Raw genomic sequence first — 12,696 nt, 5'->3', positions numbered from 1 at the left:
ACTTACTAGCATCCCAATATTGGGCTAGTGAGACAGCTCAGGGGGTCGGTCACCTCTGTTCCACCCTTAGAACCAATGTACAAAGACAGAAGGGAAAAACCAACTCAACAAAGCTGTCTTCTGACCTCCACACATGGGTTGTAGCATGCACATACACAACATGCACACGTACATGCACACACATGCATATGCACACCACACACATTCATTTGAACACACACTACACACATGCGATGCACATACCCCCCCCCCACACACACATCATATCTTCATAGAAATAATCTCAAGGGTTTTTTAAATTAATATTTGAAAGATTTTACTTGGAACTTTAAACCCAACTTTTAAGAATTTATTATTTGTTGTGTTTCTGACTATTTTCCCTTTTGACTTTTTTATGCAGAAATGATTCACTGGATGTAGACTACTATTCTCTAAAATGGCACGTGTGCTTTACTTCAGGTAAAATGATGATAAAGTAGTCCTATGGCTTCCTCTTTATAATTTCCTATCTCTGATTCATTTTGAGTTTTTTCTAGGGTAAGGTGTGCAGTGAGCCACCAACCTCATTCTTTCAGAGAGGTGTCCCTACTTATTGAACAACTGATTGTTGTCCCCATTTATTGAATGACTCATAGTTGGTCCTATCAATTGAAAGGTCCTTGACTTTCCTTTGCTGCTTGACAGTGTAGCTGGTCACATGCTGTCATCACCTTCCTTTGCTAAGACTCAATAATATGCTTGAATGTCCAGGAGGAGACTTAGGCAGACTCCTCATCTTCAGAATTTCTTTGTTTGTTTGTTTGTTTGTTTGTTTTTGTTTTTGTTTTTCGAGACAGGGTTTCTCTGTGTAGTCCTGGCTGTCCTGGAACTCACTCTGTAGACCAGGTTGGCCTCAAACTCAGAAATCTGCCTGCCTCTGCCTCCCAAGTTCTGGGATTAAAGGTGTGTGCCACCACCGCCCTGCATCTTCAGAATTTCTAATGACAATCTTATTTTAAAACGTTATTAAGGAGCTTGAGGTTTAGTCTGTGTGATTCAAAGATTTTGTGGGATTTAGATGCATTTTTAAAGTTGACAGAAAGGGGCTCTTTATCTTTCCATCTGTGAACATCTTTTACCGATTCCTTCTTCAAAGTCTAAAGCCATCTTCACGATGTTTGCCTGTTCCACCATCTTCTATGTGTTGTCTTTTGTTGTTGTTTACTGTTGTGAAGAGGTTTCTTTCTTTCTTTCTTCCTTTCTTTCTTTCTTTCTTTCTTTCTTTTTTTTTTGGTTTTTCAAGACAGGGTTTCTCTGTGTAGCCCTGGCTGTCCAGGAACTCACTCTGTAGACCAGGCTGGCCTCAAACTCAGAAATCCGCCTGCCTCTGCCTCCCAAGTGCTGGGATTAAAGGCGTGTGCCACCACTGCCCGGCAGTTTTTTGTTTTTTATATGTGCAGTCAAGCATGAGGATATTTTTATTTTCCCACTGTCTTTCAGACGGTGGTTATATGATCCAACTCTGAATAAAGGGTATCTGATGATCTAGCTGGGTGTCTTGAAGATTAGAAATATTGTGTGAATCACTAAGAAATAGATTCTGTTTAGATACTCATCAGGTGATGAATGAATAACGAAAATGTGATTCACACACAAAGGAAAATGAAATTAGCAGGAAAAAAAAAGGATGAAACTGGAGTGCAGTACACTGAGTAAGGTAACCAGATCCAGAGAGACAAAGGCTACATGGTGCCCCTCATATGTGGGTCCTGGCTTTAAAGGATTTGTGTGTTTAATTTGGAAGCATCTGTAGCACCCAGAAGGCTAGAAAGGGCCATGAGAGGGAGAAGGAAGGAGGCTTTAAGGGGAGATGGGGGGGGGGCTATGGGAGTGGGGGGAGTAGACGGTGGTGGTGGTGGGCTGGAATATCGGGGAGTTAAAGGCTTAAGCAAGTACTGTGGCAGAGTAAGAGGAGAAGAGAGGATGGGGAGAAGTAGCTGTGGTTGAATCAGAGGAAGGATTGAAGAAGCTGAAGGAGAGGGCAGCCCCATAGGAAGATCAGCAGTCTCAATTAACCCAGACCCCAGGGAGCTTCCGGAAACTAAGCCACCAATCAGGCAGCATACACGGGCTGGTCCAAGGCCCCCTGCCCACATACAGCAGAGGACTGCCTGGTCTGGCCTTGGTGGGAGAAGATGTGTCTAATCCTCGAGAGACTTGAGGGCCCCAGGAAAGGAGGAGCCTGTTCTGGGGGAGCGCCCTCTTGGAGGCAAGGGGGAGGAGGAGTGGGATGAGGAACTGTGGGGGGGGTGTTGGGGAGGGGAGCAACGGCTGGAATGTAAATAAATAAAATTATTTAAAACTAAGATTGTATGGCAAGCCCCTGTGAAAGTTCACTACTCTAATTAAAAGGAATATACAGAGAAGTATCCTATGAGAAGCCTTTCCATGTATCCCAGAAGACACTCCTGACCTTTGTCCAATAGAATCTAGGACCAAGTCTGGAATGTTCTATTTTGGACTCCTCAAGCTCTCTCGGGCCCCAGCTTTCTTTTGGTCTATCATGTAGTTATTATTTTCCCTGTTCAGATGGTCAGCTTGAGTTTGGTAAGTACATTTTCTTTTTTTACTTAAAGAATTATTTATTTTATGTGAACATACCATCACTGTCTTCAGACACACTAGCAGATCCCATTACAGATGTTTGTGAGCCACCATGTGGTTGCTGGGAATTGAACTCAGGACCTCTGGAACCGCTGAGTCATCTCTCCAGCCCCGTAAGTACATTTTCTAAAGTCACTCAACAAAGAGTGACAAGGAATTTAGCTCTCAGGTAAGATGGCTTCCAAGTCTACATTCATGTACAAGTAAAAACAAACAAACAAACAAACAAACAAACACCCTCCCTCCCCCCCAGAAAACAAAACCAAAACCAAAAACTACAATCAAGACATTACCATCGCTAAGGGTCTTTATTACCATATGCAGCCAGATATGGAGTTTGTCCTCACAGGCAGTATTAGTAAGCGCCCCACCCTATCCCCCCCACCAACTGCAGTGTAAAAGCCACCTGTCTGGCACTCTCCATTGCTCTGAGTATTCAAGTTCACACTTTTTCAGCTTACAAACTTCCAGCGGGATGTGGCAAGAAGGCTGGAAGCCTGCGCTTGTGCCCCCTGGTGGTAGAAGCAAAAACTAGTTTTTTGGGTTTTATTTCGTTTGTTTTGTTTTGTTTTTGTTTGTTTTTTGTTTTTGTTTTTGTTTTTTTTTTGTTTCTTTTTTTTTCCCCCAGCCTCGCTCGCTCTGGTCCCGCTCGCTCCGGCCCCGCTTGCTCTGGCCCAAAGGTTTTTGCTTATTTATTATATGTAAGTACACTGTTGCTGCCTTCAGACACCCTAAGAGGGCATCAGATCTCATTATGAGTGGTTGTGAGCCACCATGTGGTTGCTGGGATCCGAACTCATGACCTTCGGTAGAGTACTCAGTGCTCTCAACCACTGAGCCATCTCACCAGCTCTCGTTTTTTTTTGTTTTTTTTGTTTTTTTGTTTTTTTTTTTTCCCTCCTAGTTTTCACTTGTCCAAACTTTCTGCGCTGAGGGAACTCCAGAGCTTTCCATGACCAGCACAGTTGGGGTCACTGGCAGATTGCACTGAATTTTGATCTATGTTCTTTTTAGTCTTACCCAAGTTGGTATGTGTCCATGTTCTCAAACAATGAAGATTGAAAAGGGTGCTACAACTCTAATTGTTGTCTGTCACTGGAAGAGTGACTGGACAAGTTTCTCTGTCTTAGCTCAGCTTCTCACTGCTTTTCAGCCAGATGGTGTGTGTGTGTGTGTGTTTACACATGCAGACATGTGCTGATATATGCATCAGAGGCTCTTTCCTTCTACCATGTTGGTTCTGATGACATCAAGCCCAAATAGTCAGGTTTAGTAGCACATGCCTTTACCCACTGAACTATACTGCCAGTCTTCTTCCCAATTCCTTTTAATTGTACAGTTCAGTGTTAAATTCAGTCCCCCCAAACGTTATAGGTCTTGAACCACCCTAAGTAAAGTTGACCTGCCCTTCTCCGTCCCCTCCCTACCACCCCCCACCAACTCCCCGCCCAGGTGCTCCCGGTGTGGTTTATTCACTGCAGGTACTCACAGGGCTTCAGAACACCCCCAATCTCCTCCACCCCACTCCCATCATCCCCCACCACCCCCAACCCTATTTGATGCGTCTGCTCACTCTGCCCTCATGGATTGAATCGGCTGTCAACCCACTTTTCTTTTCTTTAAGAAGCCAGTGCAGGCTTCCACATACTGTAGATGTTACTGGACGGTCTCAAAAGGGCTAAGCAAAGTATGACGTCATTAGAGTCTAGCTGTGTGAACCCATCAGGACCTTTTTTGCTGGAAATGTGAGGACCAGAAGCCGAAGGCCTGTGGGCAGGTGGTTCCCTCCTGCCCTGCCCATAGAGTGTTACTGCCGCCACAGTTTGAGGAAGACCAATCCTGACATGAGGCTGCCAACCGTTCTCATTGATCCGCAGTGAATTACGAGGACCTTGATGGAGTCTTGTGGTTCTGCCCCTGGGACAGGGGCACGTGGGAATGGACGGCAAGGAAGCTCACTGGCAGACGGCGGCTGTGTGGAGATCATGGCCCTGAGCATGAGGGTCCGCGATGCCTGGGCAAAAGTAGTGAGGTTAACATGTGTCCAGAGCCAGAAATGGAACTTAGCAGAGCTTTCTGTCTCTGAGCCTTAAAAAGCATTTTCATGGCTCAGTATTTCATATCTCTGGTTGGATTCATAACTACGCATTGGAACTATCATCAAGCCAGACTCCTGTGCTCCCCAAGGGAGTTCAGTGCAGCCAAAAGCAGATACAGTCAAGGCAGGCTAGGTAGTATGCGTGCGTGTGTGTGTTCCCAGGTATGTCAATGCAACATGCTCAGTTCATATATTACTTGTGGCTATGTGTTTTTCAGGGCTGACTGTTCGGTGTTGGATAACCAATTGGTGTGCTTAAAGCCTGATGAAAAGTAAAGAAATTAATAATAACAAGAAAAAATGAAGATGGACTGGGCGCAAATCCAGGACAAACTAATTACTCATGTGATCTTGGGGGGAAAATCCATCATTTAAAGAAATCAGATTTTATTTTGAAGGTTAAGTAACTTGATATATGCAAAGCAGTTTAAAGGCTGAGAGCTTCATGGCAGTTATTTTTTCTTATTCTCAAGGACATTTCTCAGGGAATGTCGTTTCCTTGGGCCTGTGACTTGTATGGAGCAGTTGAATTTGGTTTTTGTTTTGTTTTTAATTTAATTCAATCATATGTATGTGGTGTCTAGCCTGCATGTATGTCTGTGTATTACATATGTGAAATGCCTGCAGAAGTCAAAAGAGAACATTATATCCCCTGGAACTGGACTCACAGATGGTTGTGAGCTATCATATGGGTGCTGGGAATCAAACCTAGGTCTTCTAGAAGAGCAGCCAGTGCTCTTAACTGCTGAGCCATTTCTCCAGTCCCACACAGGTTAATTTGAAACAGGAATTTATGATTTAAGACAAGGAAGATTATGGAGTGCCATTTATTGCAATGCTTCTTAAAAAATACATCTAGGCTTTTGCCAGTAAACAGAAACTTGGCCAGCATCATCCCTATCTGTCACCAATACTATATCTTGAGCCCTTGGGCCTCACAGACAGATTGGGAGCTTTTAATCGTTCACATGGCCTTTTAATTGGAGCTGTGAAGCTAGGTCATATTCCTTTGGTTTGAGGAAGTGTATACAAGGTATCTCTTTTACAACAGGACATTATGTTGTTACATTGGCCAATCCATATCCATCCTAATTTACAACCAAAGAAACACGTGCCATTGACTGCAGTACACGTTCGAAAGGATACACCATTATTCCCGATTATACAGTAACCTGCAGGATAGAGAAAGGGCAAATCAGTCATCAGGAAGCCAGGAACAAATCTAGGCTTGCATGCTGATGGAGAGTTTGGTATCCGTTCACTGTCCTTCTGGGACCCATTCTCTTACTGCCTATCATACTTTAGTAAGACTGTGGGTCTAGGTCTATGAAGAGGGATTTAGGCTGGGTATGCTGGTGCACTCCTTTAATCCTAGCACTCTAGATACTAAGGCAGTTCTAGGAGTTCAAGGCCAGCCTGGTCTACATAGCTAGTTCCAGGACAGCCAGGGTTATATATAGAGATCCTGAATTGAAACAAACCAATACGAATTTGGTGAGTAGAGAAGTATGCACCATTGAAAGGACTCTCCTAAAGATCCTGGAGGTCTCCAGGAAATAGTGAAAGATGATTAGTACAGAGAACGGCAACCCTTACCCACATCCTAGCTCTAACCTGTTAGCCCATATAGAACTTCCCATGATGGGCTTATTCCCATAGGTCAAGGTCAGTCTGTCTATCTATCTATCTATCTATCTATCTATCTATCTATCTATCTATCTATCATCTATTTAAAATTTTAGGATCTGAGTTTTTAGGAGACCTTTTCATATTCAGACTCATAGTCTACCTCCTACCTGCAGGCAATGAGGTCACCAGGAAGAACAGTAAGCATGAAAGATGCAGGTTCATAGCTGTGGAGGGTATGGTGCTGGAACTGCCCAGACAGCGGTCAGGGAGCCTTGTTTATAGAGATGATCTGGGTTAGGTGGGACTGGATTCTATCTCACTCTTCCAGGGAGACTCCAGCTTCTATAGGGGTCAAAAGAAGAGGAGAGAGACCCTGTACCATCTAGCATTTTCTTCATTTCTTCAGAGCACATGAGATGAAGGCATTCAGCCAAGGACAGAGTGTCCCCACCTGCAGAGCAGGACATCTCACCCAAGGCCTAAGCACTTTTCCTTTCCCCTGTTCAAATTTCAAGAGAAAAATGGTTATGTCATTTGCCTTCAAGTCACATTGAAAGCCCAGGATCCCAGAAGCAGTATTACAGAATACAGTCAGTTCAAGGCTGGGAGGGGCACAGGTAAAGAATACTCACAGGGTTCCAAGAAGCAAAAGGCTCTTAACATGTGAACAGGGTTTGACTAAGAGTAGAGGGTTTGCTCAGTGAGTGGAGAAGTCTCCTCCTTCAGTTTTACTTAGTCATCTGGCCAGAGACTGCCTTGGAGAAGTCCCCAGTAAGCTTCCTTTTTCAAAAGGCATGAGACATCAATCTGGGTATGAGGGCCTCAGGCGACAGGGAGGAGCCCCCAATGTGGGGTCGTTGAGTTGGAACTCATTCTGCTTTCTCATGCGAGAGCCAGTTCTGTGCTGTTTTCAAGGTTGGATGCCTAGATCTGGAGGTGGAACTGCACAATGGTTCCCTGGAGGTAAGGATGTGGCCTTTGGAAGGAGTCACTAGGCCCACACTCCTCTGGGTCAGTAATGAATGATTAATACGAACTTTGATTTTATTCTGTCCTTTGAGGTAGGCTTGTGGCCAAGTGGCCCCCACTGCAGCCTGTGAGACGCCAGTAGAGTAGAGTTTTATTGATGACACTGTGCTTTGAAGGCTCGCTCTCTCTGAAGACTTTATTTAGTAGCTCAGCTCCATCTTCATCTTCTCCAAAACCACATGCATTGTGGGAAGTTCTCTTTTGAAGATATGAGGATAAAATTTGAAAAATGTATTTCTGCTGGTATACTTTTATTTTTTTTTAAAAATTTTATTTATTTAAACATTCTAGTTGCATATATGCTGACATGAAAGAGGAGGGCATCAGACCTCATTGTAGTTGGTTGTGAATCACCCTGTGGTTGCTGGGGATTGAACTCAAGACGTCAGGAGGAGCAGCTAGTGCTCTTAACCGCAGACCCATTTCTCCAACCCATGTATACTTTATCTTAAAAATCTAATTTGTGTGTGTATGTGTTCAGCATACATGTGGAGGAGGTTAAAAGACAATACTGTGAAGCCGTCCCCTTCCACCTTTCTGTGAGTGCCGGAGACTGAATCTCAGCTGTGAGGCTTGCACAGCTTGTACTGTACCAGCTCAGCCATCTTGCTGGCACTCATGCTGGTATACTATAAGTATCCAGTACTATCACTAAATTCCATTATAGCATCCATCTTCCTTTCTCCTTCAGAGACCTCCAAAGTCTTCCTGACAAAGGCAAAGTCCTGCTGAGAGCGCTTTACTCTGGTCTTCACTGATGCTTCTAGAACCAAGAGCACTACTCTGGATTAAACTCAGAGTGAGACGGTGATACTGGGTCCCACATTGAAGTGTGTTGGTGGCCAGTGGTGAGATGTCTCTCTCAAGGAAGGAGTCTTTGTGAATGAGATGCTCCTGGGCATCCTGCGTTGGATGTAGAGTCTCATGAGCTTCAGTCGCATCTCAAACATCTGCTATCACAAGTACGGGAAAGAGGCTTAGCCGTCCTGTAGAGATGGGAAATGAAGGCTCAGAGGGGTGGAAAGGGCTTGCACGGAGAAGTCAAGCTCTGCTGGAGAGTTTTGCTATCTGTGATATTTTGATGTGTTTGTCTAACAAACCTAAAATCATGCCTTTGTTTTGAATGGATATTCTCATGCTGGCCCACTTTCCCAAGAATGACGGCTATCAGTATAATAGGAAGAAAAGATACCCTTTATAAAAATATTGCTCAGCATCACTAACTACCGAGAGATAGAAATAAAACTGGGATTAAATATTTGGTTCCAGTAAGAATGGCTGCAATAGAAAGACTGAAGATAAAAAGTGTTGGGGAGGGTGTGGACAAAGGGAATATTTGTGGACGGTTGGTTGAGATGTGAATAAGTAGGATCATTATGGGCAACAGCATGGAGGGTTGTCTTGATAGGCTTCACTGCTGTCAACAGACACCATGACCAAGGCAACTCTTATAAAAAAACAACATTTAATTGGAGCTGAGATTTTCAGAGATTCGGTCCATTCTCCTCATGGCAGGAAACATGGCAGTGTGCAGGCAGACATGGTGCTAGAGAAGGAGCTGAGAGTTCTCCATCTTGATCCAAGGGAAAGCTTGGCCTCCTCAGGCAGGTATGAGGAAGCACTCTTCCACAATGGGTAGGAGCTGAGTATAGAAGGAGACTTCCAAAGCTCACCCCAACAGTGACACACTTCCTCCAACAAGGCCATACCTTCTAACAGTATCACATTCTACAGGCCAAGCATATTCAAAGCACCCCAAGGATCTCCCAGAAATTAAAAGAGAACTACCTCAAAAATCAGAAATGATATTGGTGGAAATTTGTTTAAAAGAAATGCAATTAGCATGTCAAAAGAAACCCACCAGGGACTTCCATATCAATTATGAAAACTCTTCACAAAACCAGTATATTGAAATAAACTATATGTCTGTCAGCTGATGACTGGGCAAGGAAAAAAGAAGGGTGCCTGTATTCAATATTATTCATCTGACAGGAACGGAACTGGGATCCTGTGAAGTAGGATAAGAAAGAGGAGTGCCACACTATCTTACACAATGCCTGAGTCTAAAACATCAACCGCACACAAGTTGAGAGCAGAACCGTGGTTATTTGAGGAGGGAGGGAAGGCAGAGAGGCTGTGTGACAGTTCCCTCACTGTGTATATGTTACAGCTAGATGAAGGCAGGAAGTTTTGGTGTGCTATTGCACCCTAGGTTAGCCATAGATAACAATAATGGTCTGTACATTTAAAACAGCTAGGAGAAAGAGTTTTAAAATTGTCACCAGCTGGGTACGATGGCTCATGCCTACAAGCCCAGCATTCTGGCAGTGGCGGAAGGACAATCAGGAGTTCAAGGCCAGCCTCAGTGAGTTCAAACAAAATGAGACAAGGTTTTAACTGAAATGAGATGATAAATGTTTGTTAATGTGAATAATTAATCTGACTTAAACCTTGCACAGTGTCTGTGTGTTTTCTTTTAATATGTTAGATTTTAGTTTATTTTGGGGGGACCAGGTTTTGTGATGTAGCCTAGACTGGCCTTGAACTTCCAATTCTTTTGTCTTAGCCTTTTTAACTCCAGAATTACAGGTATTCACTACCATATGTGGAATTTTTTATGGATTTATCAATTAATAAAAATACTATGAACTGCCCAGCCTAACCACCTCCTAGGGCAGTGTTTCTCAACCCAGTGGGCCACCTAAGACTATTGGAAAACACAGATATTTACATTACGATTCATAACAGCAACAAAACTACAGTTATAAAGTAGCAACAAAGATACTTTCATGGTTGAAAGTCACTGGGACAACATGAGAAACTATGTTGAGGGTCACAGTATTAGGAAGGTGGAGAACCACTTCTCTAGAGGATCTTTGTTGACAATCCTTTGAGAATCTTGGGGGATGTGAGAGACTCTGATAGGTACTCCCATGTCTCTGTTTGATTTGTACCCATCCCTGTTAGTAGGAGGCACACACATGTCAGCAGGTAGATTTGTCATCTAAGTTGCTACTTTCTCACATCTGATGGAGATTCCAGACCCTAAACTATCAGAAGAGAGGTAGAGGCACCTTCCTCACTGAGCTGAGTAGTGGAAGGCTGCTATATCGGCTCCATTCAGTCCCACAGAGAACCTCATGAAGTATGTCTGCGAATAAGAGGAGAAATGACTTCCACTATTGTTTCTTGCTTCATCAAAATGTGATTCTTTAACTCATAGAAACTGAGGGACTTAGCATAGCCTTTCCTCTGGCCTTGATGTAACTGAACAAATGTCTTGAGGCCTTATCCAGAACACTCCACTCTCTAGCTATGCTCCTGTAGATCTGTATATTAGGATAAGCCTTGGAATTGCAGAGCAGCTAACATCGCAGGCACAAGATCTGCACAAGGTTAAGCCAGTGAGAAGTCTAGCATGGAGGGTAGAGGGGCTCACAAAGCTCCACCCTGTTAGCAGAACTATTAGTGATTACTGCTGGGGGAGGGAGGAGTCAGTTTTCTTCTGGGAGATGACCTTGGTAGGTTGCCCATGTTCTGGTGGATGGTCCTTTATCCATGCACATGCCAACAGCTCTAAATGAACTAAACAGGTATGAAATCCTCACAGAACAAGTAGAGATATATTTAAAATTAGACTTGGTGTTACAGTGAAGAGCATAGTTTCAGGATGCTTGAGAATCTATGATCAATGAGAGGTGACTTCAGACCTAAAGGATCAAGTTGGCTACATAGAACATTATTCAGACACAAGGCAGATAGATAGATAGATAGATAGATAGATAGATAGATAGATCACTTTCTGTACCTGGACAAGTTCATAAAGGTTGTAAGATCTGGTGTCTCAAGTGATTGGGAGACATATCTGCCCAAAGGGATTGTGTAACCAGTTGAAACTATTATTGCCTTTGATAAGAAAGCCCCTGGCACTTGCTTTTAAGGCTTCATGCCCTCACACCCTGAAATAGCTGCCCAGAAGTCCCCAGGGCTGGTTGTTGCTCTTCTTGGCCTCTGTCAACTGTCCACGGTCCATGATTCTTCCCACAGACATTGAAACACCTGGGAGCTTGTTCTCGGAGTTCTTAGCATGAATGTAATAGACAAGGCTATGTTTATTCCTTAGATTTCTGAGAACGATGAGGGGCTTCAGAGACAAGCATTTCCACAGTGCTGGATGTGAATAAATGAGGCACAGAGCTAATGTGGGAACACTTGAAAGGCTGAAGTTGTTATGGATGTGTGAGGAGGAAAAACCAGTAAAGCATATGGGAGAGAATGCTCCAGAGAGTGAGAGGAGGTTTGATTCAGTTTAGTAGGGTCAGAATTTGGGCCATTTTACAGTTAGTTGCCTGTATTTCTAAGAAAATTCCCATACAGTAACATGAAAGGAAGAGACTTACAAAGCCATAATTTCATTTGATTCATTTGTGCATGCATGTGTACATGCACAAATGCATACACACATGCCCGGGTACAGTAGCTCACACAAATATGCCACAGTGTCACATGGAGGTCATTGAACAATTTTCAAAAGTTGATTCTCTCCTTCCAGCAATGTGGGTTATTGGGATTAAACTCAGGTTACCAGGCTTGGTAGCAAGCACCTTTTTCCACTTGCTGTTCCCAAGGCTATAAATGTAATATAGTTAGATAAGACCTAGGAGAAATTATATATGGAATATTGTAGGGCAATATATTGTGCTTAGGAAGAAGTAGTGAAGAATTTCTAAAAGTGATTATGCCTGGAGTAAAATCTTTATGAGTAAGTAGAAGGGAATATTCTAGAAAGTCCAGGGAGGGTTGATCCCAAGAACGTGCATTAGATGCAGCTGAACAGAGCAGAAGAGTACGAAGTTTGAACATGCATTTATTTGTCTCAGATACTGGTATGAGATACTGGTACAGGTGAGGTTTGTGACCTTGTAACAGCCAAGTATAGAAGGCTACTGTGAAATTTCCATCGATGAAGACGGCATATATGATGGGGGAAGTGGTGAGGTTGGTTTCCTGTCTGCGCATGTCTCCTGAGCACTTCCGTGTTGGGTGGGTTTAGGGAGAAGGCTGCAGTTAATGAAGCTAGAGTCTTTTGCTTTCTTCCCCAGCCATTTCATCAGCTCTTAGGACAACACCACTGTTGGCTTGCCTTACATGGAAGCAGGGCTCCAGCAGGTCATGTTCCCTATGGAACTGTTATTAAGAACAGTAACATTTGACTTAAGGTGTGAAGGGATCACTGGTAATGCCAATATTTGGAGAGAGTGATTGGGTTCCAGAGGATGTGTTACATTATTTGCCCT

At 43.5% G+C, this 12,696-nt stretch overlaps 1 protein-coding gene across 1 annotated transcript; it reads right to left on the bottom strand.

Moving 5' to 3' along the window:
- Window positions 1-5,740: 5,740 nt before the first annotated feature.
- On the bottom strand, window positions 5,741-6,592 carry Defb136 (defensin beta 136). Its single transcript, XM_028758685.1, has 2 exons — window positions 6,538-6,592; window positions 5,741-5,913 (listed from the first exon to the last, which is right to left on the bottom strand). The coding sequence occupies exons 1-2, from the start codon at window positions 6,590-6,592 to the stop codon at window positions 5,741-5,743; spliced, it is 228 nt and encodes a 75-aa protein (XP_028614518.1).
- Window positions 6,593-12,696: the final 6,104 nt, after the last annotated feature.

This window comes from Grammomys surdaster, unplaced genomic scaffold, assembly GCF_004785775.1.
Source record: "Grammomys surdaster isolate TR1022 unplaced genomic scaffold, NIH_TR_1.0 126219, whole genome shotgun sequence".
Classification (NCBI taxonomy): domain Eukaryota; kingdom Metazoa; phylum Chordata; class Mammalia; order Rodentia; family Muridae; genus Grammomys; species Grammomys surdaster.
This window is presented reverse-complemented; position numbering and strand designations above follow the sequence as displayed.